The sequence below is a fragment of the Crocodylus siamensis genome, chromosome 3, assembly GCF_052110815.1.
Source record: "Crocodylus siamensis isolate JL-2025a chromosome 3, ASM5211081v1, whole genome shotgun sequence".
NCBI lineage: Eukaryota > Metazoa > Chordata > Crocodylia > Crocodylidae > Crocodylus > Crocodylus siamensis.
The window spans coordinates 168,935,923-168,959,458 of NC_143397.1; the positions used below are offsets into that span (position 1 = coordinate 168,935,923).

The window sequence follows — 23,536 nt, forward strand, 5'->3', positions numbered from 1 at the left end:
AAACAAAGGATCAGAGCACAAACAAACAGCATTACAGCAGCTGAGCTGTAGAATGCTTTTACAAACTTACCTTGTTTATCTGAAACCTACCCTATATGGAAGGAAACTGCTAGTAACAGGAAACAGTAATTCATAGTGAGGCAACAAGACTTTATACAGAATAGCATACAAGTGGCAATACTTACAGTGCCTAGTTAAATACTTAGCACCTTGTTTTCAAAAGTGCTGAGTACCCATAAGTAACCCTGGAGTCAATGGAAGGTGTGGGTGGTTAGCATCTATGGCATCAGGCAGAATATTATGCATAATAATGCACTGAATCAAATTTCATAGATTTCATAGACATTAGGGCTGGAAGGGCACAATTTCATCCAGTAGGCACAAATTTTATCAATATATTTTGTTATTTACCTATTATAGAATCTTTATTTCTGAAGATGAACATCACAGATACCTTTCATTTTCATTCGCAGTGTAGTGTGAAATAGCAAGACAAAGGACTGTGACTTTAAAGCCTCTTTCCTCTCCCTCTCTCTCTCTTTATTTAATTTCTTTTAATTTTTTGTCCTGTTATCGTCTCATCCAGGCACTCTTAAAAATAATAGTAATAACATTAATCAGCAGCATGGAATGTAGGTGAAATCATTCCTGTTAGAAGCAGGTTTTAAAGATTTACTTACAGAAGTATCTAAGGCAGTGATTCTCAACCGGTGTGCCATGGCACTCTGGGGTGCCTTGAGATCCTTTCAAGGATGGCATTACTACAAACAATTATTTTTTAAATGAAACAGTAGAAAATAGAGGTGAGCATTTTTCAAGCATACTTCAGTAATGCAAGTATCCCTAAAATAATTAGCATTTAGCTGACAAATTCTGAATATCAGTGAATATGTAACTACTTAGCAAACCTACTTCTGAAGAACATGGATGAAATCAAATCTCTTTACCTCTGTTTTCTGAATTAGAGCACAGTATTAGGAAGTAAAGACAGATTTCTTTCAGAGCCTGTAGGAAATACAGCCCCACATCCTGCATTAAAAGTAATGGGGGCTGTATGAGGTAGAGGTTTTTAACAGGTAAGTGTTTAATGATCTTTTCTATTATAAAACTTCTCAGCAGGAGAAAAAGGAGCTACTTTAAAAATAAACCTTTGAGATCAGTGCTTTGCTTTTGTGTGGAAGGAACATAGAGAGTATGGTGTTCAACAGCAGCAGAAAGTCCTAAAGCAGGGGTCGGCAATCCCTGGCATGTGTGCCGAGCATGGCACACAAGGCCATTTTACTTGGCACGCCATGGCCAGCCCTGGCTCCGGGTAGCTGCTGCCAGTGGCGGAGCCCGGGCTGCTCCCGGCGGGGCTTGCAGCTGGGGCTGGCTGCAGGCGGGAGGCTCCAAACAGCTGTGCCAGGCTCCAGCATCAGCTCTGCACCAGCGCATGCACCCGCCTGTCAGAGTGGGCGGTGAGGGAGGGGCCTGAGGCAGTGCAGCCCTGGTCTCTCTCCCACTCCCAGCACAGAGGTGATAGCAGGGTTCCGGAGCCCTGTGCAGCTGTTTGTAGCCAGCCCAGGCTCTGGGCAGCTGCAGCAAGCAGCAGGCAGGCTGCAAGCAGCTGTGCCAGGCTCTACATCTCCGGCATCAGCTCCAGAAATGGGGGAACTAAAGGTCCAAGACTATTTACCGTCGCTATGATCTCCCAAGACTTGCAAAAACCTTAATAGAAGTCTTGTAAATTGAGGGGAAAAAATGATAAATGCCACCATGAAGGCTGACAAGGCACAATTAATTGTTATTAATGTTTCCAGCTCTAAAAAAGCAATGTACACATTGTACTTTATTCATATCGACCACTGCTGAGCATCAGGCTGTTTAGAAGGACAAGAAACACAGAAAAAGGATGGGTTATCTAGAAATCTGCCAGATTCATAGAAGAGATTACAATGACTGACAGTTGGGAGGAATTTTTGTCACTTGCTGGACTCTGCTGATCCAGTCAAGCAGGGACCAGAACATGCCCCCTTCACAATCTCAAATTGACTGTGTGGTGGGTTAAGTGTTTGATCCATAACTCTTCCCAGATAGCTCTATATTTAACAATGTCATTCTGCATTTTATGGGTTAAGTATAAACATGACAATATCTGGACAATATCCAGGTTGCCATGCATGGATTACTTCTAAAAATGTATGGTTTTCGTAGCTCCTGAAATAGCACCAGCCATACTTTCTTTTAATCTCTCTGTGGCACATCTACACAAGATGCTTATTGCGCTGTAGCCTGATAAGGCTGCTCAGTAGCGTGCCAATCAAAAAACCAATGCTAATAAGCTATTGCATGGTGTTATTAGGTTACTGTGCAGTAAGTAGCACAAAAAAACCTGTAGTTACTGTCCATTTAGTTAGTACTTCATTAAGCAAGTGCTAAACTAAATGCACAGTAATGAATGTGTAGATGCACCTTCTGATACAACTCATTAGAAATGAGAGAACTGTTAGCATCACTAGTCACAGCTTAATCATTTAAGAACAAAAAAACGTGGCACCTTGGCACTGACTTCGTGGTTTTGCAAAGACAAGTATTTTTATTTAAAGGCAAAATTAGCATCTTTTGGTCATTAGAAAAAAAACTGGTTGAGGAACATTTGTCTAATATGTTGCATTATCCATGTATGCTTTTTTAAGCATTTATAGGGAAAACAAAGGGACATTCCCCTTATAACTGTAAAAGTAAAACTCTAGGAAGTGAGAGGGAAAACAAGATCGCACACAGAACAAAGAATGTATTGATAACTTCAATAAAATAGTAATGTCATTGGTATTTAAAGAAATGACCATCTGTTTCAGATTTAAAATCTAAGAGGACAAGAAAAATGGATTGTACTTGATTTAGCTTAAATCAAAAATAAAAAACGTTTTCCTTCTGTCCTTTTTAAATATAAGATAATTGAAAACACACCCTACTGTGGTTCAAAACTTTAGGATTTATTCACAATTTGAAAACTGAAGTCAAATTTTAAACTTAGCTAAAACCTTTCTTCAGGGTTTCCATGCTAATGTAATTATAACACAGACAAAGACTCTGGCTAAAACTCTTGGCATAATTAGTTGTGCCTTATTGAAGTACAACTAAGAAAACAGAAATGCTATTATCCTAACTTCTCATCCTACATATTGTGGTACCTGGAAGGGTTAGAACCAACATAAGTTTTGTTATTAGAACTAGGTTTGGATTCTTAATTGAAATAATGTTAACTTTTAATTCTTTATAAATTTATAAAATAAACTTCAGATCATGCTTCTTGAGTATCTGTTACAGCAATTGAAGTGTGATTACTTCTGGCATCTTATATGTCATACCTGATCTGGGAGCAGGATCTTAGGTTTGTTTTAATTCCTGTCAGCCTATCATGTTTAATGTCTAAACCCATGTTAGCATTCCAGAGCTTCCCTTTTTCAAAGTTGCTTTTCATTTTAAATTCTGAAAGGAAATGAGACCAGCTCTAAAATCTTAGCCTGATAAACAGACATAGCACCCAACATTGTTAAGAAACAGGATCAGATTTAGCTTACTGATCAAAATCAAAATTAGGAAATAAACAAACAAGCTGTTAAGATGGTGTTAACTGGCTGTCCTAAATTGCCTCCTTAATGTCAGTGCAGTTTAACCTTCAACAAAATGAAATAATTTCCAGAATAAAAAAGTTCTAAAACCTTCATACACGTTGCAAGGTTGTGTACCCATTCTACAATACAAGAGTAACAGCAAAAGTGGACAATAGCCCATCCATTTTTCAGCCTTAGGACCCTAAACATAAAGGAGTGGCCGTCTGACCACCCACTCTCCAATACTTTTGTTTCTGCCAAAGTTATTTCCTTTGACCCTGAGTTTTCTAAGAGCTTTGCTCTCTCTGGCCTTTTAGCTGTAATAATTAATCTCTTTGGGTCTCATTTTCAACCATTTGTCAGGCTTTCCTAAAATTTCACGTAGATCGCTAGCCTCTTTTTTTAAATATCTCAGTAGAGGCTCATAGTAAATCATAATCCTTCTCTATCGTCTTATAAGAACAGGATAATTGTTTAAGTGTTTTCACTTCAGTTTGCTTGGATTTATTGATTAATGGCTTCAAAAATGCCTAGAAACACTTAAATTCATAATGCACCCTCAGATACACTTGTGGTTGAAGCTGTTAACTTATTTTTTGTCACCGTGTATTGCAACTGTAGGTCAAAGGATTTAAGATTTGGGATTAAATAAGCAGGATGAACAAAATAGCTATTCTAACTCATGATCATTCAGTCTCAAGGGGAAAAAGTGTTTTATATATATACACAACCAGAAAACAAACAGCAGCAGTTCATGTATTTCCAACATGTGTTGCAGGCATTTTAAAACATTGCTTTTAAGTGCTGCAATCAAAGTAATGTGCACCCAGAGGGTATGATGCCTTGTACCGGTGATTCTGAACCATGGTGCCATGGCACCTTGAGATCCTTTCAAAGGTGCTGTGGGGTGCCACACAATGATGGCACTGTTTGGTGTGCAAATATGGCTCACAAATAAACCCAAAGTTTTCAAATAGGAATCCATACCATTGAAAATATTCTGACCTGTAGTGGAATTTACAATAGAAGAGTTGTTCTATTGTTTTTCTGTAGTCAAAAATCAAGTGAAAACTAAGAGCTGGCATTTTCTGAGGTGGGCCTCAAATCTATTGGATCACTCCCGACCCACAGACTCCAGCCCTGCCAATGCTCACTCCCAAACCTCTGTGTCCCGGGGCAAGGGGAGGACTCGGACCTCGAAGGGTCAAGGAGGGACTCTGGGGGACAACACACCCCAGGGAAAACATGAGAGAAAAACAAACAAAAACACCCTACCTGCTGCAGGAACCGTGGCGGGACCCACGTGGCTCGTTAGCCGTGGTTTTTTTAAAGTGACAGCAGCTGGAGAGAAGGGGGAGGAGAGCCGGCACGGAAGGATAAGAAGGGGAGACAGCAAGACGGAAGGGGAGGAGAGGTGGAGGAAGAGTGAAGAGAAGGTAGCTCCCAGACCCACTGAGGAGGAGGGGGAGCTGGAGAGCGCTACCCATAGGGCAGGAGAATTCCCAGACAAGCATCAGTATACAGACGCTGTTACTGGGCTTAGAAGGACTGAGGTATCCAGGCTGCATATCATTTTGAAGCCATGAGGAGGGCATCCAGGAGGGTCCTCAGCGACAGAGACTGGTTCCAGTGGATCGCCCGGGAGAAAGGTGAACGGTCAAGGGGCTAGTTAAGACCAACTCGTCCTGGACGGAAGACCCGGGAGAGCCTGTCGAAGGAAGGTTTCTTCTCCGAGGTGGAAGGGACGTCAAGGGTTGGATACACATAGGGTACACTAAGGGTAGGGAAGAGGTAGCACGAAGGAGCAGTCGGTGGTGGGGGCACGCTGTAGCTTAGATGCCACAGGATAGTAATCAATGGATTATTGAGAGGTAGCAAGCAGTTTGTTGCTAGCATCTTTTCTTTTTATTTGTTAATTTTTTATTGCCCGGGACGCCAGGGTAAAGTAAGGCGGAGGGCTACGACAGGCCAAGGATTTAGAGGGCCTAGTTTGACTCAGCCATACAACTCAGGCTCTAGCGAGACCCAAGACGTCCTCGCATAGGGAGGGCTGGCCACGGAAGACAACATCAGCACACTGTCGAGGCTGAGTAGTGGGTGAGGTACAGGGGAGGTTGGAGCCTCATGAAGTTAATCACCCCTCGGCCTGAGATAACCGAACCCGGACGGTTGGACCCCTCCACCACTGATAGAATCATCAAAGTCGTGGCAGGCAGGATTAGGAGGGGATAAGACTGCCCGAGGTGAGAGCTCATGGCCCTATTACCTTTGGGATGGAGCATCATCAAGATCCAGAGCCGAGCGGCGAGGGACCAGATGATCGAGGCCTGGCGGGTGCACTCTGTAACATACTCCCCTGGGCCATGCTCATGCCCCTCACTCCCGACCTGCAGCCCCCTCCCCCCCATCCCTGCTGGTGCCCCTCACTCCTGACCCGCAGCCCCCTGCTCCCCCCAGCCCTGCCGGAGGGGCTTCAGCTGCTCCTGTCCCAAGTGGACTGAAGCGCAGTGGCTTAGAGCAAGTCTGGTCCTGGCTTGGGGTGGAGGGAAGAGGAGGGGAGGCTTGTGGCACCCGCCCCACCCTGGGCTGTGGCTGCTGCACCATGCCAGGAGGCCTGGTGTGGTCACAGCCCCCTTCCCCTGGGCAGCGTCTCCTGGCCACTGAGCCCCTGTGCTGCTGGCTTGGCACAAAGTTACCTGCTACACTCAGAAGGTCCCCCTTCCTCCATTGGAGGGGCAGGTAACCCCTCTGACCCCCTGCCCTGTTGCAGCCCCAGCCCCACATCCCAGACTTACCTGAATGCAGCTTCTGGGGTGCACACAGACACACATGGTACTCCCTGCCTACAATTGCCTCTCCCTCTGCTCGCATCAGCAGAGCAAAGTAAAAACCTGGATGGACATTTGGTCAGATGTGAAAAACGTGCCTGGACAGAGATTGGAGTGCTCAAAAAGAGGACATATCCAGGAAAACCCAGATGTATGGAGAGAAAGAAAGAGAAAAAGAAAGACTCAGATTTGAATATAGAACTTGATTAAGTATTGTCACCAAAACCTAGCAGTTTCTCAGATGTTTATGTTAATAACTGAGCTACCCAAGAAGTGGAATGCTTCTTAAATAAAGGTGTACAACAATATTCAAATGCAAGAGTCATCACAGACAGAGACCACAGACACTGAATTGGGCTTCTCTGAAAGAAAATGTTTTGGGGAGAGGAAATCTCGGCTAGGCTATGGAGAGGAGTGTGGTGCTGCTTTCCCAGCCTGCTCTCCCAGATTTACTGCTATAATTTATCTCGGGGACAGCAAATTTGGGGGGAGACAAAGGGTCAAAATAATGTGCTCTTTGCTTTATCAAACCCATAGAAGTGCCCAGAATCAAGGTCTAAATTTCACTCTTTATAAACTTAGAGATTTCAGAATACATTGCTCAAGTCCTTCGCATTTCTGTTTTATGAGATCAGTTAAAAAGAATGGCTGCAGGCATAGGACACTTGCTGTATGATTCTCATCTGGGGTACTTTTAAATTTGCCTCCTGGGATTGATTTACACTGTTAAATAAGCTTAATTTCTGTGTATGAAATTACACTCTGTTATTCTTCAAAAATGACACCAATGTGACCTGGAATTAACACTGTTTGAAATGTTATTGTTCCTTCCACAAAGGTGATGTATTTTCAGTACATTTATTTACCAAACTCTTTGGGACAAAGGGACATACACAGCGAAGAACATTGCTCGTTACCAGATACTACAGTCAAATACATGTCTTTTTATTTTAATTAATATGTCTTATAAGTATGATAATATTTTTGGTTTGCATTTGATTCTTTTAAGGTTTGTTTCCGGCTATTTTAAATCTGGCTAGCAATGCTCATATCACCACCAATGCTACCTGTGGCGAGAAGGGACCTGAGATGTTCTGCAAACTGGTGGAACATGTTCCTGGTCGACCTCTACGCAATGCACAGTGCCGTGTCTGTGACAACAACAGTCCTAATCCCAAAGGCAAGTTCATTGTGTTAATTGTGGAAGGAAAGAACAGGACGCAAACAATATAATGTGCGTCTGGTATGCACTTGCTTAGAATACTCGCTAATGTTCACCTACATTTTGGGTAAAATTCAGGCTTTCTGACACAAGGGCAGATGCAAACCCTTAAGTCCCACAAAAACCTTCATAGCAGGCTACGTGGTAGAATTCTGCATAGGGATCAACCATTGTATGCTTTATTGGTTATTACCAGGGATCCTAGAAATGTGTTTGTCACAGAAAAACATGGAATTTGTGTGTTTACAGAGAATCTTTGGAATCCCTGGAAAAAAAAAACTTTATTAAAAATAAAATGCTGGCTCTCCAGTGGGAACCAGTAGTTTTTACAGCCACTGCAGCAGTCCACTATGGGGGTGGAGAATCTGCTGGCACATAGGGAAACAACAGAGATGGCAGCCCCCCCTCCCCACCCCAGCCGCTGATTGGCTAAGAGGGCTGCCCATTGTGTGGCCCTGCTCCTGTCCACTAATCAGTGGTGAAAGGCAGTACTCTTGGCCAATCAGTGGTGAGTGGCAGGGTCACAGCCCCTTGACCAATCAGTATTGTGGGGGGCTTGGCATGGAAAAGTACAGATTTTTATGATTTTTTTTAAATAGGAGAAGTTTGGGTTTTTTATCACGGAAAACTAGGATCCCTGTTTATTAATATAAGGATAAAATATCTACTGTGCAACTTAAATACATGCTAAGTAAGAGAAGGAATAATGAGTAGGGATGTAAAGATCATTTTTTAAAAATCATTTAACCTCCTCTAATAATATTACTGGAGCCCTTTGACTGGGGGGAGGGGAACGAGAAGGCAAGCCCAGCCAGATAACACAGCCCACCTGAAACCCTGCTGGGAGGGCAGGAGCATCTGTAAACAAGTGGCTAATTGCTTAATTGAGTCATTGTGCTGCTCCCTGTTTTCCTCTTAGGCTATGGGTATTAGTCCCCCTCCCATCCCCTCCTCCTCACTCCTCCCTCCCTCCCTCCTGCCCGCCTTGCTGCCTTCAGATTCCTTCTGGGGCACTGCACAGCTTCCCTTCCTCACTTCCCTGCCACACTGCACCCACCCTGCGCTAAAGGATAAGCTACCAGTTATCACTGCACTTATAGTTTAAACAATTAATTGTTTAACCTTTGACATTCCTAATAATGAAATTAAAAGACTTTCTTGTTTAAAAACAGAACAGCACCCTATCTCTAATGCTATAGATGGTACGAATAATTGGTGGCAAAGTCCCAGCATTCAGAATGGGAGGGAATATCACTGGGTCACCATCACCCTGGATCTAAGACAGGTGAGTAACAACAAGAAGCACAAAATCATACATTTTTCCTGTGATGTAAGGCTAATCAGGTGATAGTTTTTAGGTACCTAAAAAAATTAGCTCTGCATTATATTATAATCATTGAATATCCCTTATGGACTAAACAGCATTAAGATGATGGTAAGACTTGCTTGATATGTTTTAGGGTTTGGCAATCTGGCCCACAGGCTGGATCTAGCCTTGGGCAGCTTGGAGGATCTGCAGCATGCTGTGGCCTGGGCAGCAGATGGGATATGACCAGGGTCCTACTGCCTGCCTCATTCTGTCTATTTCAGGTGTGGGTAAAATATGGCTTGCAGGCTGCATTCAGCCAGCCAATGGATTTTATCTGTCCTGCACTGAGTCCCTTGGCCCTGCTTGGCCCATATGTCAGGGCCATGGTGTGTGTTCCTGTGACCCGCAGGGGCGCAGCAGGACAGGGGCAGCGTGACAGCTGGATTGGGCTTCCCAGCAGCTCCCAGGGTGATGGCTCACTCCGTCTGGCTGCTGCTGGCAATCCACCCTCCACCCACTGCTGGAGGCTCCAGATAGGGCAGGTAGGGTCTCCATGGAGACTGGTCTTGGACCCTTGCTGTAGGACATCCTCAGCCAGGCAGATAGGATGTGGCTGCAGGTGAGGGGGAGTGGTATCTGGGAGCGGGATGGGTGGGCAGGGCCAGGACCGGGATTGTGGGGCAGTGATAGCCCCGCATGTCCCTGCTTGAGGAGCTGGCACCCATTGCAGTGACTTGCATGAGTGGACTGTAGTTCGGGCCCAGGCCCCAGCCCTGCGCTGACACCACCTCTTGATCCCAGCCCACTCAGCTCTCTGTCTGCCTCTATCCCAACCGCTCAGTTGAGTGTGCCCATCCTGTAGGGGTCCTGGGCCAGCATCCATGGATACCCTGCCTGCCTGCTTTGTTTGGCACCCTCAGTAGTGGGTGCAGGGCAGATTGTCTGGGGACAGATAGGACCAATTGCGCCCCCTACCCTTGCTACACAGAGCTGTGCCAGCACCCCTCCTGCCTCGTGGGGCCAGGTCAATGCCATCTTTCCCCACCTCTGGGCTACAGCAGCTCACTGAAACTTCTTAAATGGCTCTCCAGCCCAAATAATTGCCCACCTCTGATCTATTCCTTCCGCAACAGCCAAGGCCCTAGGGCAGGGGTGGGCAATTATTTTGGGTGGGGGGGCTGCTTAACGAGTTTTGCGAGCTGTTGAGGGCCGCATAGGTAGCCCCACCCCCTGGTCGCTATCTTGGTAGTGGAAGTCCTGCCCACTAACCCCTGATCTTTGCCACTAGATGTTCCTCCCCTTGCCCTACCTGCAGAAATACTCCTTTATGTGGGGGGGGGGGGGGAGTTGCCATCTTAGAACCAGAAAAAAAACAAATCATACACTGAAAGTCAATCACTGCTAAAACAGATTTCAATTTTATTACAAAAAATATTTGTCATGATTTGTGTTTGTGTAGTGTGTATAGAAGGGATTGCATCATAACTCAAAAATACAGTCCTATTTTTTTTAAATTGTGTGTGGGGTATAGGGATATGTGTATATGGTGGCGTGTGGGCAGTTGTCGGGGGGACAGGGTATGTTAGGGTCTGTGTACATGTGGAGGGATTGTGGGGGCAGGGTGTGGGTGTGTGAGGTTTGTGGGGTGCGGGGACCCTCTGCACACCCTGCTAGGGCACATAGCCACTGCTGCTGTCAGCTGCAGGTAGAAAGGAGGGAGGGGTGCTCAGGGCACTGGTGCCTGGTGGGATGGCTCCAGCCATTGGTGTGTATGGGGAGGTGAGAGGTGCAGCCTGCCTGACTGCCTTTGTTAAGGGGGCTCCACGCATGCCTGCAGCTCCCGCCCTCACGTGGGGCAGCCCTGCTGGACCCCACGGGAAGCAGGGAGCAGGCTCCATCTACTCCTGATCCGCAGAGCTGCACGGTGGGGGCAGGAAGGCAGCGGCTCCAACTGGGGCTTCCCCCAATTCACAGCCTTCAAAAGAGGCAGAAGCAGCAGCCTGTGGGTCCAGGTGGACAGGAACTGTGGGTCCAGGTCAACTCCTACTGCAGTCTTCGTCCGGGCGTTGCAGTGGGAACTGAATGGCATGGAGCCAACCAGCCTGGCAGGGCATCCTGCGGTTCCCAGCTGCAATGCCAGGCACAGAACACAGCAGGAGCTGGTCTGGTCCTGTGGTTCCCATCCTCTGCCACTGCCCCTACTCCCCCAGGTTCTGCTGCTGCTGGTTCCTATCAACTTTCACAGGCAGCCCGGAGAAGAAAAATATTCATTATTTAAATTGTTTAGGTGCCCCATGAGCCAGATAGAATGGCCTGGTGGGCTGGATATGGCCTGCAGGCCATATGTTGCCTGCCCCTGCCTTAAGGGAATGTCCTTAGGGTCTTTTGTCTGCCTTGTTCCCTCTGTTCCCTTTGCAGTGTCTGCTGACCACCCAGCCCTCTATGCTCTTTTCCTATAGTGCCTATGCATTTAATCCTTTCCAACACCATTAGCCCTTGAATTGGTGGCAAGGGTAAATACAGGTGGCTTGGGCATCCCAGGGAGTTGAGATTTGCTGCCTGTAGCAGGGTTCTGGGTCACAGGTTCTGGCCTGTGGAGGCACAAGTTTGCCGACCCTTGCCTTTTTTTTATTTATTTAAGCATGATTTGTCAATCATTTCAGGAAAAAAAATATTTTTCATAATGGTGCTTTTGGAGTTGTCAAGTCATACCTGGTTTAAGCAGGAACTAACTTTTCTGTTTACTAAAACATATAGTCTCCTAATAACTGATATCTCAATCAAGGGAGTAAATGCTTTTGAGTAAGACGTACTAAAAACACTGCTGGGGGGTTTGAATACTGCACTCTGTTTTCTAACATTCAGTTACCAACAGCCTTTCATCTGAAGTAAGTATAGTAATCAAGGTATTCAGCTTTCACAGAAGAAAGGAATTTATTGAAAGATTAATGTTGGCTCTCAGAATTACTGTATGTAAATCAATTATTGCCTATTAGCTTATAGAAATTGGGCTTTTCAGTTAATATGAAAATATATAAATTAATCCCAGCTTATTATATCTTATTTTTTCTGTCTTTTAATTTATAGCATCAAATATAAAACACTGAAGTAATGCAATATATTGGTTAGGTTTGAAATCAGATAAGTCAGGGTGTTTACAGTTATAGGTTCTAGAGAAAGTAATATACACACAATTACATATCTCTCTGGGGATGAATTCTCAGGAATAGAAAATACTGCACAGTTACAAGGAGCCTGAAATAACATTGCTGTCAGAACTCTAATTTTTGATTTCCTGACTCTTGGTAATTTTATTTTGAAACTGTATTATTACACTAACAAAGGTCATTACTTTAGCATATTATTACACTAACATACATCATTACTTTATTATGTTATTACTTTGGTTTTTTGGGTTTTTTTTAATAAATGGCCTATGTTTAATTTTAGTATTCAGATGGTCCAAGTTGAAGCTTAATCTTAATTCAGGGTTGGTCTGACTTGCTTTCTTTTACTGCTTTTGTACCTGATCATCATCTGCTCATACTAAGGACACAAGAGAGTGCCCCAATTTGGTCTGGACGCCTGCAGTTTCTACTTCTGACAAAGGGGTTTAGCCTTCAGAATCCACAGAACCTGGGGACATCCCAAAAAAACAGGTGTAATGGGCTTCACCTCTAAGGCAGCTCTGGCACCGTCTGGCAGCTACCCCAACCAAGCCTGTTCCGCACACTGGTGATACTGCCCTGTCTTAATGGTAATTAATATAAATTTGGGAGTCAGCCTTCAGACTGCTGGTGTGAAATCTTAGGCACCTTATTTCACCCTGGTCATCACTGGGTCACCTCTGTCTGGCCCAATCTTTATTTGCATCACCTTCAAGCAGGGCGTTTCTACCCCCAGTTTGCCTGTCTTGACCCACCTTAGACCACTGGGCCTCTCTTGGCCCACCTTGGGCCACCAGGCCTCTGTCGGCTACCGTTCACCTCTACGTTTCCTTGGGGCTTGGTGCCCTGTACTCTGCTGTTGGGCATCAGCTCCAGAGTCTTGGTCTGCTCCTAGATCAACTGACACCATACCACTTCATCAAGTGTGCTTAGTAGCCTCCCAATACCCTGCAAATGACCCCGTACCTCACAGCAAAAGAAACACAAACAAAACCCATACCCATAAATGAGGTTTCTGTTCCTAAAGTTCTCCGCATTTCTCTCTTGCTTGCTACTGCCAGTCCTACTGCCAGCCCCCAGCCTCAGTCTCCTCTCCTACTCATTACAGTGTCTTTCTTTCCAGGGAACTCCTTCCTCTCTGGCTGTCAGGGCCAGACTTGCAGCTTTTAGCAGGGTCTCCTTTGCCCACTGTGGCCTGGGTTGGCCTGACTCTTCAGCCCAGGAGCAAGGCTCATATAGCATCTAAACTCTACCCCTTCTAGTAATTGACTTCCCCTTCTTTAATGAGGTTCTTCATTAGTATGATACCTTGCAGCCTATATCCTGCAGACTGCAGCTCCATAGTGTTGCTATCTGCAGTACTTTAGTGGTATAGCTCTGCTGCCTGGAGCTCAGCATTTCATAGCCTGCACCTTCTGCAGTAACAAGGGTTAGGTGCATCCCTGGGAATTATGCACAGAAAAACTCAAAATTATGCAAAATTAATTACATTTATTTATTTTTACAAATTGAACTATGAGGTCATTTGAACTTCTTTAGAAATATATGCAGGTACTTTGTATGCCCGGGGGGGTTGATGCAGAGTATGTGTGTGTGTGAGGGATTTGTGAAGGTGTTAGAGGGTGTGGGTGTGTATGTAGGGTTTGTGGGGGGTTGTGAAGGCGTGAGGGATATGTGTGTAGGGCTTGTGGGTGGGTATGGGGTTTGTGGAGGGGTGTGGGTATGGCAGTATGTGGGGTTTGTGGGTGGACATGGGGTTTATGGAGGGGTTGTGAAGGGGTAAGGGTGTGTGTTTGGGGCCCCCTGCACATATCCTCCATCCATGGTTCCGAGTGCCTGCTGATGCTGGCTCAGCAGTAGTGGGCAGTGGGCCCTTGGGGTGTTCATGGTCATGACAGGCAGAGTCTGCTGGAAGCCCCATGTGGAGACACAGAGCTGGATAGGCTAGCCCAATGGTGCATGAAATGGGAACTGTGCATCATCGGGTGGGGGGCGGGCTCTGTGCCACCACATGGGGCTTCCAGCACTCCAGCGAAATGTGGAGGCAAGCAGGAGCGCACCTGCCCTGATAGCGCATGACTGTCCTTCCATGTGTGGCTTCCCACCTGGCCCGACAGCATGCATCTCCCAGTCTATGTGCAGTTGGGCTGGGCTAGTCCTCTATATAGGGCTTCCAGACCTGTAGCAGGAAGCTGCACGTGGAGACATGGAGTTGCATGACATCAGGCCAGACGGGCACCTGCTTGCCTCCACATGCAGCTTACCGCTGAAGTGCTGGAAACCCTATGTTGGGGCATATTGTCAGCCAGCCCGGCCCAATGGCGTGCTGCTTATACCCACCTACAAATGCCACACCCACCCACAAACCCCATGTCCACCTCTCCAGCCCTGCTTGCAGGAGCTCCCCTCCCCACTTAAACAGCTGTCCACATCATGGAGGTGGAGGCACAGAGCTTGCCATAGTTAAATTATGCAATTTTGCATGATCATGCCTTTCATGCACAAAATTGTGCAGGTGCATAATTGCATAATTCCAAGGGTGTAGTTAGGGGCCTCTCTTACACCAGGTTTATCTGTTTAGAAGATAGTTCCTTTGCACTAGCTCTGAGGCCTTTTTACAATGAAGCTTGGAGACCCACTTGTTAGGTTATTTTCCTTCCCCCAGCTCCAAGAAATGAGATTCCACAATACTTTTGTCAGTCTGTCAACAGGGCTTAGATTAATAACAGTGCTTCATAAGAGGGGGAAAAATTTTACATTTAAGAGAAGTTGGTTAGTATTTTTTGGGGAGCTTGCATAAAATGTAGCCGCCTTTAACACTATTCTATTACCTTTGAAAATTGTGTTTGCAAATCCTTAGCCAGAATAATGTGAACTGATAACAAATCTTGGATAAATGCTGTTTATTGAGGAAAAGATAGAGCAAAGTTTTAAACTGAAATTAATGACAAGGGACTTTCTAGAGCAGTGATTCTCAACTAGAATGATACAACCCCCTGGGGAGCTGTATGACCCTTTTAAGGATCACCCTGCGCTGCACAATATTAGCACTGTTAGGTCTGTAAATACCTGCACATGATTTACAAGATAAACCCAGAAATTTCAAATGGATGTTTTTAGTTGTGATTGTTTAGAGGTCTCTGCAAGAGAAGTATTGCTCTATTATTGTTACACAGTCAAAAAATGAATGAAAGTAAAGAGCTGACATTTACTGAGGGATCCTGTGAATTTAACAAGCAGTACCTTGAGTTTAATAAAAGTTAAGAGCTACTGCTTTAGAGCCTAGAGTCATGATGAAATGTAGATTTAAAAATCAGATATCTTAAAATGAAGCAGTGGTTGCAGTAGCTGTTTGGTTTTTTGTAATTGGAAAGCAGTGCTGGGTTGGGAACGTAATCACAGCATATCTTTTAACAACTACAAAGTGTTTGGATGGAACTTTGTTGTCATTTGAACAGTTTACATTGTGTTGTAAATGGACAAACAGGAAGGAAGTAATAGGAGGGGCCATTAGCGTTTTGTCTTCCTGTAATATTCTGCCAAATGGGTGATATTTGTAGCCTGGAGACAGACCAGCTAAACTGCTGTCAAACTCCTTTATTCTCTATGGTCTTTGCACTGTTGATGTTTCCCCAATACATAGCTTTTCTCTCCTGAGTCAGGCTCAGATTCACTAATTTGATTTGAAATGTTTCTCCCCGAGGGCCTTTATTCTGTGTTTTCTTTAGAGCTCTTGAAAGAAAGAACACATTTAAGGCTATGGGATCTGAATGTAAATTACTACCCCATGAGGAAGGATTTGGGCTAATAAAGATTGCCTCAGGTCACTGAGTTATTAGAGCTGATTTACGCAGTATTATAATGCAGAGCAAGTCACAACGAGTAATAAGAGGAATCTAAATGCATGTATGAACAATCTTAGAGAATGTAGTAAATATTTATTTCTAAAAGTATATTGTAAATGAATTAAAATGTGCCTTGAGCAGTATTTGGGACTCTGTTTTACCAAAGTTTTCAAAGTATGTCTGAAAACCATTGTCCATATCTGTATATGTGGTTGTATCTAGTTGGCATTGATATTGTGAGTTACTTCATTTATATTCCAGGACTTATATAATGTATTTATTTAGTAGATTTAATTAAACGTGATGTGTAAATTTATTTTTGTTTGCAGGACTTTTGTGATATGAGTATGTTTAGCTGTTGTTTATTCTCTGGGTTTTTTTACTGAAGATTTATCAGAACAAAATGGATGAAACACATTTTGGGATTGTGTGGTATCTCCTTTACATAATCCTGCAATCCCAGAGCTGATGAATTCTAGAACATGGGGACATATTCTAGGCTTGACTCCAAAGCACATGCCTTCTCAGCTCATGTAAATCAAGGATATCAAACTCCATTGTTTGAAAGGATGAATTCCATCCTTTTCAGGTGCCTGTGGGCTGTAACCTGGCTCTCATACTGGCAGCCCCCATAGTGCCACAGGCTGTGGGGTCACTGGCTTAGAGAATGTGTGAGGGCAGATCAAGGAGATGGGAGGGGCTGCTGCCAGCAGGGTTCCCACTGTGAGAAACTTTGCTGTACTGCTCCTTCTGCTCAGCTGCTGGGCAGTAGAGAGCAACACAGCCCTCTGCCTGATTCTCACACCAGACTTCTCTGTGTGAGACATGGGAAGGGACTTTGCCCTTCTTGGCTCCTGGGCACCACGCAGAGCAGTGCTATCCCCTGCCAGCTTCTTCCTTTTGCCCTCCCCACTGCTCTGCTGAGTGGCTTGAGGGCAGGAGAGGGGAAACTGTCTGGCAGGGAACTGGACTCAGGGGCTGTGTCCACACTAGCATGGACATTTGGTTCCTCAGGGACAAGTAGTGGTGGTACAACTTGGAGCATTGTTGTGTATCCCCAGGGAATATCTGTGCCATGCACGTTTTGGTGTGTGGCAGGTTGCTCTGGTTGGGGCAGGGGAGGCTGGGGCTAGCACTGGACTGGCCCCAGCAGCCTGACCTAGGGTCCTGGGGGCCTCCTGGGGCTGCAGTAATGGTAATTCTGTTGCACAGAGCCTGGCCAGCAGCTGCAGTGCAGCTCCATGTGACCCTGCTGTGCTTGTGAACAGCAAATGCTGCCAATGTGTACACTGTTCCATTTTTTTTTCCTGTGGATTTCTTTTCACCCCTGGATATCCAGGGATCAAAAAAAACCTGCAGAAAAACAAAAAGCAGAGCAGCTCACACACAGGCAGAGCTCCTTTGCAGCACAGAGAACATCTGAATGTGAAGTATGTGTGCTGCAGACGGTGTTTTGTGGTACTACATACCACACAGCCGCACTCATTGGACATGACCGAGGGGTGCATCTATGCATGCAGGCACATACACTTGCAGCAGCTCAAATAGCAGTGGCACAAATGTGTGTCAGAAATTTGTGCCTCAGCACATGTTCCTGAACATGTGCTTTGGTGTAGGGCAGACTGTGCCAGTTGGGGCAAATTGACCGTGCCTAGCTCTTCCGGGATCTTCAGTCAGGGGGAGCTAGAGGCCACTTATGCTGGCCTCAGCAGTATAAAAAGCTGCCCTGGTGAGCAGCTCAGTGGTCCCTGCACCCTCCAACTCCTGAGTGCTTCCTGCACCCTCTATCCACTGCAGAAGTCTGGCAGTGGGGGCTGCTACCTATCTGTGGCATGCTGCCACCTGCGACAGCATCTGCCCCCTTGGACTTGCGGTGTCATGTCTGCATGCCTGCCAGACCTGCACGGGAACTGCGCGGCTGCCTGGGCTGTGGTCTCGGCACTGCAGCAGAGCCTCTTGCACCTCTGGGCCAGTTGCTAATGGGTCATGGCTGCACAGTTGGCCTTTGGGAGACACCACTTTGCCATCCAGGCAGCTATTCTCCTGATGATTTGCTTCTTGTGGTGGTCCACTTTGAAGTGTTGAAACATGTTCTCCTGCCCCAAATGGCCAGGAGGTCAGCCATTTCATCTACCCTCCAGCTGGGCCCTTCAGAGGGGTGGGTCATGAAGTTCCCCTGAAGCAGCAGTGGCCGTTGGAGTGCTTCTGGCTTGCTCCTGGCAGAGATCCCTGGTATTGCTGGCATGCACCCTTGCATAGGCCTGAGCCATTCTTGCTGTCACCCAGGGTCCTGGCACCACATGCCAGAGGTGAGTGCCCTTATGCCAGGCCAGGTCCTGCCTCCATGTGCCCCATACGCTGTTGGGCTGGCCTGGTTCCATGGATGGCTTTTTTTGTTCCCAGCGTGCCTCTTGTGGCATCTCAAACTGCTTTGAGGCGCTGCAACAGGTACGCGTTTGCTCATCTTGACACAGCCAGGGAGGCTGTCTCTGTGGTAATGGGGCATATCCCCTGCCTGCTTGTCACATGTGAGTTCCATGTATTCTTAGCTGGCAGTGTTTTTGCCTGACCCCTCTGCTCCCGACACTGGGAGTTGAATGGAGGGAACAATGCAGTGAACCCCCTGCTTGCTTCTGACACTGGAATTGTAGGAGTAAGAAGGGAAACCAGGAACAGAGCAGAGGAGAAGCTGCTCCATGTGGGGGGCTTTGATCTGCTGCTCCTTTCCCTTTCTGGACAGGTCTGGAGGCATGGGTGACTGGTGCCTCCCAAGTGTGGTGGGACACCAGCAGGGCACAACTGGCGGGGGGTGGTCCCTCAGTGGCCAGCCAGCGACTGGTCAGCTAGTGCACTGGTGGCATGGAAGTGCCAGCACTTCTGCTGCTGACATGCTGGCAGTGGAGCCAGTTTTGAGGTGGGGCACAAGTACTCTCTGTGCCCCTCTGTCAGCTGGAGCGCTTGCTGTTGGTGGGGCACCAGCACTTTTGATGAGGGGGCCCCCCATGCCCCACCTACACATCACCTATGCTGGGAGGGGAAGCACAGTGAAGCACAACCCCCAGTCCCTTTCCCAAACTGGGCACTGCTGGGCTTGGGTAAGGGTCTGGGTGGGGATTTTGCCCCATTGCTCTCTCTACTCTGCTCCCAGAGACTGCAAGTGGAGTGGAGGAGGCTTTTCCCCAGAGCCCAGTCTAGGCAGGTACAGGGAGCCTTTCCCTGCTTCTCCAGTCTCTCTGGGATTGGGGCAAATGGAGCAGGCAATGCTCACTTCACTTTCTCCAGGCTGGTATCATCCTGGTCTCAGAAGACACAGAGTAGGGGAGAGGGGAGCAGTTGCAGAATGATTTCAGCCAAGCAGTATAGTGGACAGGCTTTTGCCAGGGCATGGCAGTTCTACCAGCAATGTAGGACCAGAGTGGGGGCTCTAGGGCTCTGGCTATGGTGGCAGCCTGTGCCCCAAGAAGAGTCAGGTGCTGGTTGCCCCAGCAGCTCTACAGGTAAACCCTGCCATGCTATGGCCGTAGTTGCAGGGCTTTCTGTGGCAGCAGTGAGCACCCTGGCTTCTGTTGGGAGGTGGCGGCACCAGCAGCACTATAAACAGCTTTTTCACCGCAGCCAAAGCTGGACGTTTGACACTCCTGATGTGAGTAGTTATAGCTCTGTTGAAGTCAGTTAACAGCTGAGGAGCTGCTCCCCGTTTGTTTACTAGATTCTAGGTACTCCCAAGTTTCAGGGAACAACCTTCCCCAACCAGCCAAGTGCATTCCTTTGACATATATTGTAGCTTGCACCTCGTTTTGTTAGTCTAGAGAGAGATGGATAGACAAACAGCTTGATGGATGCTAGTTAAAAGAGGAGTGTTGACTCAGAGAATGTTGTGGTTACTCTTCAAGGCTAGGGACACAAACTGGTATAAGTGATTGGAAACTGGTTCAAATCTGTAACACAACAGAAGTTCAGTGCATATAAACTGTTTCAAAATGGCCGAAACTGGTTTATGATAAACCTGGATGGATGTAGTATCAGACTTAACTAATTTAGGCTAGATCAGTTTTTTGAATGTCTGTCCCAGATCCCCTCCAGATTCAAGTTAACTCACAGTCCCCCATCCTCTCAGGATGATTTATACCTTGCCCCCACAAACCTCCCATCTTGCAGGGTGGGCGGGCTAGCCTTGGCCCAAGCTGTCTGCTCTAGCCAAGTAGGGAGGTGTGTTCTAGCACCCCCTGGTTTCTGGCCTGAGCTACTGCAGGCATGTGACTGCATTTCCTGAATCAAAAGTGAATGTCTGTTCACTTCCCTGTTTGTTCAATCTATGCAGCTTAGACTTACCTGAAAAGATTGAATCGATTCAGCCTCTGGCTTTTTGACTGTCTGTACTTAGCCTAAAGCTAATATTCAAATAGTTACTTAATGATTGTGAAATACACATGATGCACAGTATTCTGGCATATTTCTCAGCCTGCTGAGGCCCAAACATATGATGTTTTTTTTTTATGCATGGCTAGGATTCAGGGCTTTGGAGAGAGCAGTTTTGCAGTGAGGTGCAATGTTGCAGTACTGGTATATAAGATAGATAACAAGAGATGTTTCATTCTCTTTTGCTGCCTGTGGTGGAAGGCTACACAGAGGCCAAATACCTAGCAGCAAATAAAGGAAAAAGTATCTTGTGCCCAATCTGTTAGATTTTTTTTTAGAAATACCAACAAATTGATGATGATGATGATTAGTGTCAACAGTATCTGGCACAGCTGAATTAGTTCTGTGAGGACATTGTGCACTATTCATTGAAGAACATTATGCTATTGCTCTTCATTGTGTATGAGATTTTCTACAACATGTAAAGGTATGGGACTTGGATTTTCAAAGACACCCATCAATATTACAGTAAATAGACTCCTGACAGGATTAGATCCTGTGCTGTGAAAAGTAGAAATGTAAAAATTCCTATGGCACATAGCTATTCTTAAATTTTAAAGCAAAGCCATTATTCCAATATGGTCTTGAATATTGTAAAAATATTGAAACTTCTGATGAATTTATGACTCATAAATATTTCATATATTCTTCTTAGAGGTTGTCATACGATTAACTTGTGTTGTCTGCCATAAGTAAATCAGATATAATTATAATAATACTTAAAATGTATATCAGGCTTTCGTCTTGAAATCACTGTAAGTGTCTTTCTGTAAAGGCATATTTTTAGCTGATGTAAATTGGATCTGCTCTACTGACTTTAGTGGACTGATGACAATTTATACTCTGTGTCAAGACCTTCATGCTGATAGACTTTTTCAACAGTCTCAGAGGTCGCCATAGTATTCATAAAAATATTTCTTGAGTGAAATGAACTCATTACATATTTTAAAGACAGAGTTCCTCAGAATGGAGGAAATTGTAAAAGGCAGTAGTTCAAGACTTTTGACACCTTGTTGTATTCAACTTGCCAAGAGGTAGTGGCAGAGTGGTTAAAATGTCTTGCTATAGCTCCAGAGTCATACAGCAGGGTTTTCCTCAATTGACCTCACTGTAAGTAAGTACCTAGTCTGGTGGTTCTCGACCTTTTTTAGATTCAAGGCATACCTCATAAAATTCCAGTTCGTAGTTTTCACTTCTTTTTTTGACTGCAGGGAAATAAAAAACCAATTCTTTGGTTGCAAAGAACTCAGAAAGACCACAACCGGTCAAAATGTTTTAACATCATAAACTCTTAATTGGAATCTCTGGGTTTATGTTGTGAAATATGCTTGCACCCCTAGCAGTGCATGGCACCCCACTGGAAGATTCATGGCCTAGTCATTCAGATTAGTGCGTCAGATGTGGATGGACATAACACACCATTGTTTTGTGTGGATTGGCTATAGAAATTGGTGGGACTCATCACTGCTTTATTTTTTCTCTCTTTTACTCACTTTGTCTCTTCTAGCAGTGTCCCCTTTTTTTCCTTTCTTGTCCTAGCCTTCTACCCTTTGTATCCTGATCACTGCCTTCTATTAGAAGCTCTGTTTCCTGTTTTCCCTTCATAGTATCTGATGAAATAAGCTTCTGCTTGCAAAAGCTTACAGGGGTGTAGGTTGTAGCCATGTTGGTCTAAGGATGTAGGCAGACAAGGTTCTTTGGGTGAATCCGATATCTTTTACTAGACCAACTTAAATAGTTGGAAAACAATTATTAAGCAAGTGTTCAGGTTCAAAAACTGTTTGTCAGGCTAAGGAAGTTTCAGCAGTTGGTGCTCTTCCTGGATGGAATGAAAAGTAAAGAAGCCAGAGGCTGGGTTGGTCTGCATACAAGACAGGTAGTCAGTGAAAATGTAGACTGAGGAGTCAATGGGTGAGAGACAGGCTGGGGGGGGGCGGGGGAAGAGAGAGAAGGGGGATGAATAGTGGAGAGATGCCTAGGGAGTTGGAAGTCAGGCAGGTTATAATGTGTCATAAATCCAGTGTCCATGATTTTTAGTATCCAGGAGGTTGATGAAGTGGAGTTCATAGGCTCGTCTCTGGGAAGGGTCACTAAATATAGACATTGGATTTATGACACATTGCTGTTGCAATCTTTCTGAGTTCTTTGCAACAGAAGAATTGCCCTATTATAATTTTTTGTAATCAAAAATAGATTGAAAATCAAGAGCTGACATTTTCTGAAAGGAGCATTAAGTCTATTGAGGGGTTCCTTGAGTCTCATAAGGTTTAGAACCACTGGCTTATAAGGTGCAAATCTACCCTGCCTTCTGCTTGATTTCACTAGCCTCCCTGTTAGACTTTGGCAGACTTTGAATTGGATTGGAGTGCACCAGTGGTGCTCAGTCTTTTGGCCCTGTCTGCAGGCTGGATTGGGCCCTGAAAACTAGGATCAGGCCTGAGCTGCCTCCTCTTGGTCCCACATGCCTGGATTGGGCCCCATAATGCCCCTGTACATCACCCCACCTGGCTGTATGTGCCAGGATTTTACTGGCCCACCCTGCCTACCTGGCCCTGTTTGCTGGGATTGCACAGATATAACTTAGATTTGTTGGATCTAGAAAAAAACTTGCTTTTCTGGTAACAAGTTGTAGTTGTGCTGGATTTGTGTACAGCACTGAATAAAACAGATTTTGCAGTTCCATTCAAAATGCAAAGTATCTGTTGGCTTTTGTAAATGTTTAAACTACATGCCTTGTCAAATCATTTTGAAAAATGCACTTTCCTTTTCTTTAAATTGCCCTTTTGTGGTGGTTCAAGGTACAGGTTTTGGTGCACTCACCCTGAAGGGAAGATTTAGCTTAACTTACAAAATAACTAGTAGGAGCCAGTCTGCAAACAGAGCACATTCTTCAGGGCTCATTTATTGTGCAGTCTTCTGCATTACAAAGTTTGCATTACACTTATGTGTTTTTTTTACAAGGTATGCAATAGGACAGTTAATGAGATTCTGAAATTCAGTGGATGGTGTCAGTTCCTTTACTTTTACTTTGTGGAACTGGGAAGTATAAGTTTGACAGAGTTGGGGTTTGACTAAGGATGTGGGGGTCTGAACTTTGCAGTTGGCTGCTTTCTGAATAAGTTAAACAATTTTGAAATTTGGGGAGAGAGC

The 23,536-nt window shown here is 45.4% G+C and overlaps 1 protein-coding gene across 4 annotated transcripts in view; it reads left to right on the forward strand.

The window, feature by feature from the left end:
• Positions 1-23,536, forward strand: part of LAMA1 (laminin subunit alpha 1) — a 178,384-nt gene that overhangs the window by 34,337 nt on the left and 120,511 nt on the right. For all 4 annotated transcript variants that reach the window (XR_016441386.1, XM_090039717.1, XM_090039718.1 and 1 more), the window contains exons 2-3: positions 7,434-7,604; positions 8,819-8,931. Coding sequence is in view for 3 of the 4 variants with exons in the window: in XM_090039717.1 (XP_089895843.1) it covers positions 7,434-7,604; positions 8,819-8,931 (284 nt within the window). In the remaining variant the exon portion in view is untranslated. The remainder of the gene's footprint in view (positions 1-7,433; positions 7,605-8,818; positions 8,932-23,536) is intronic.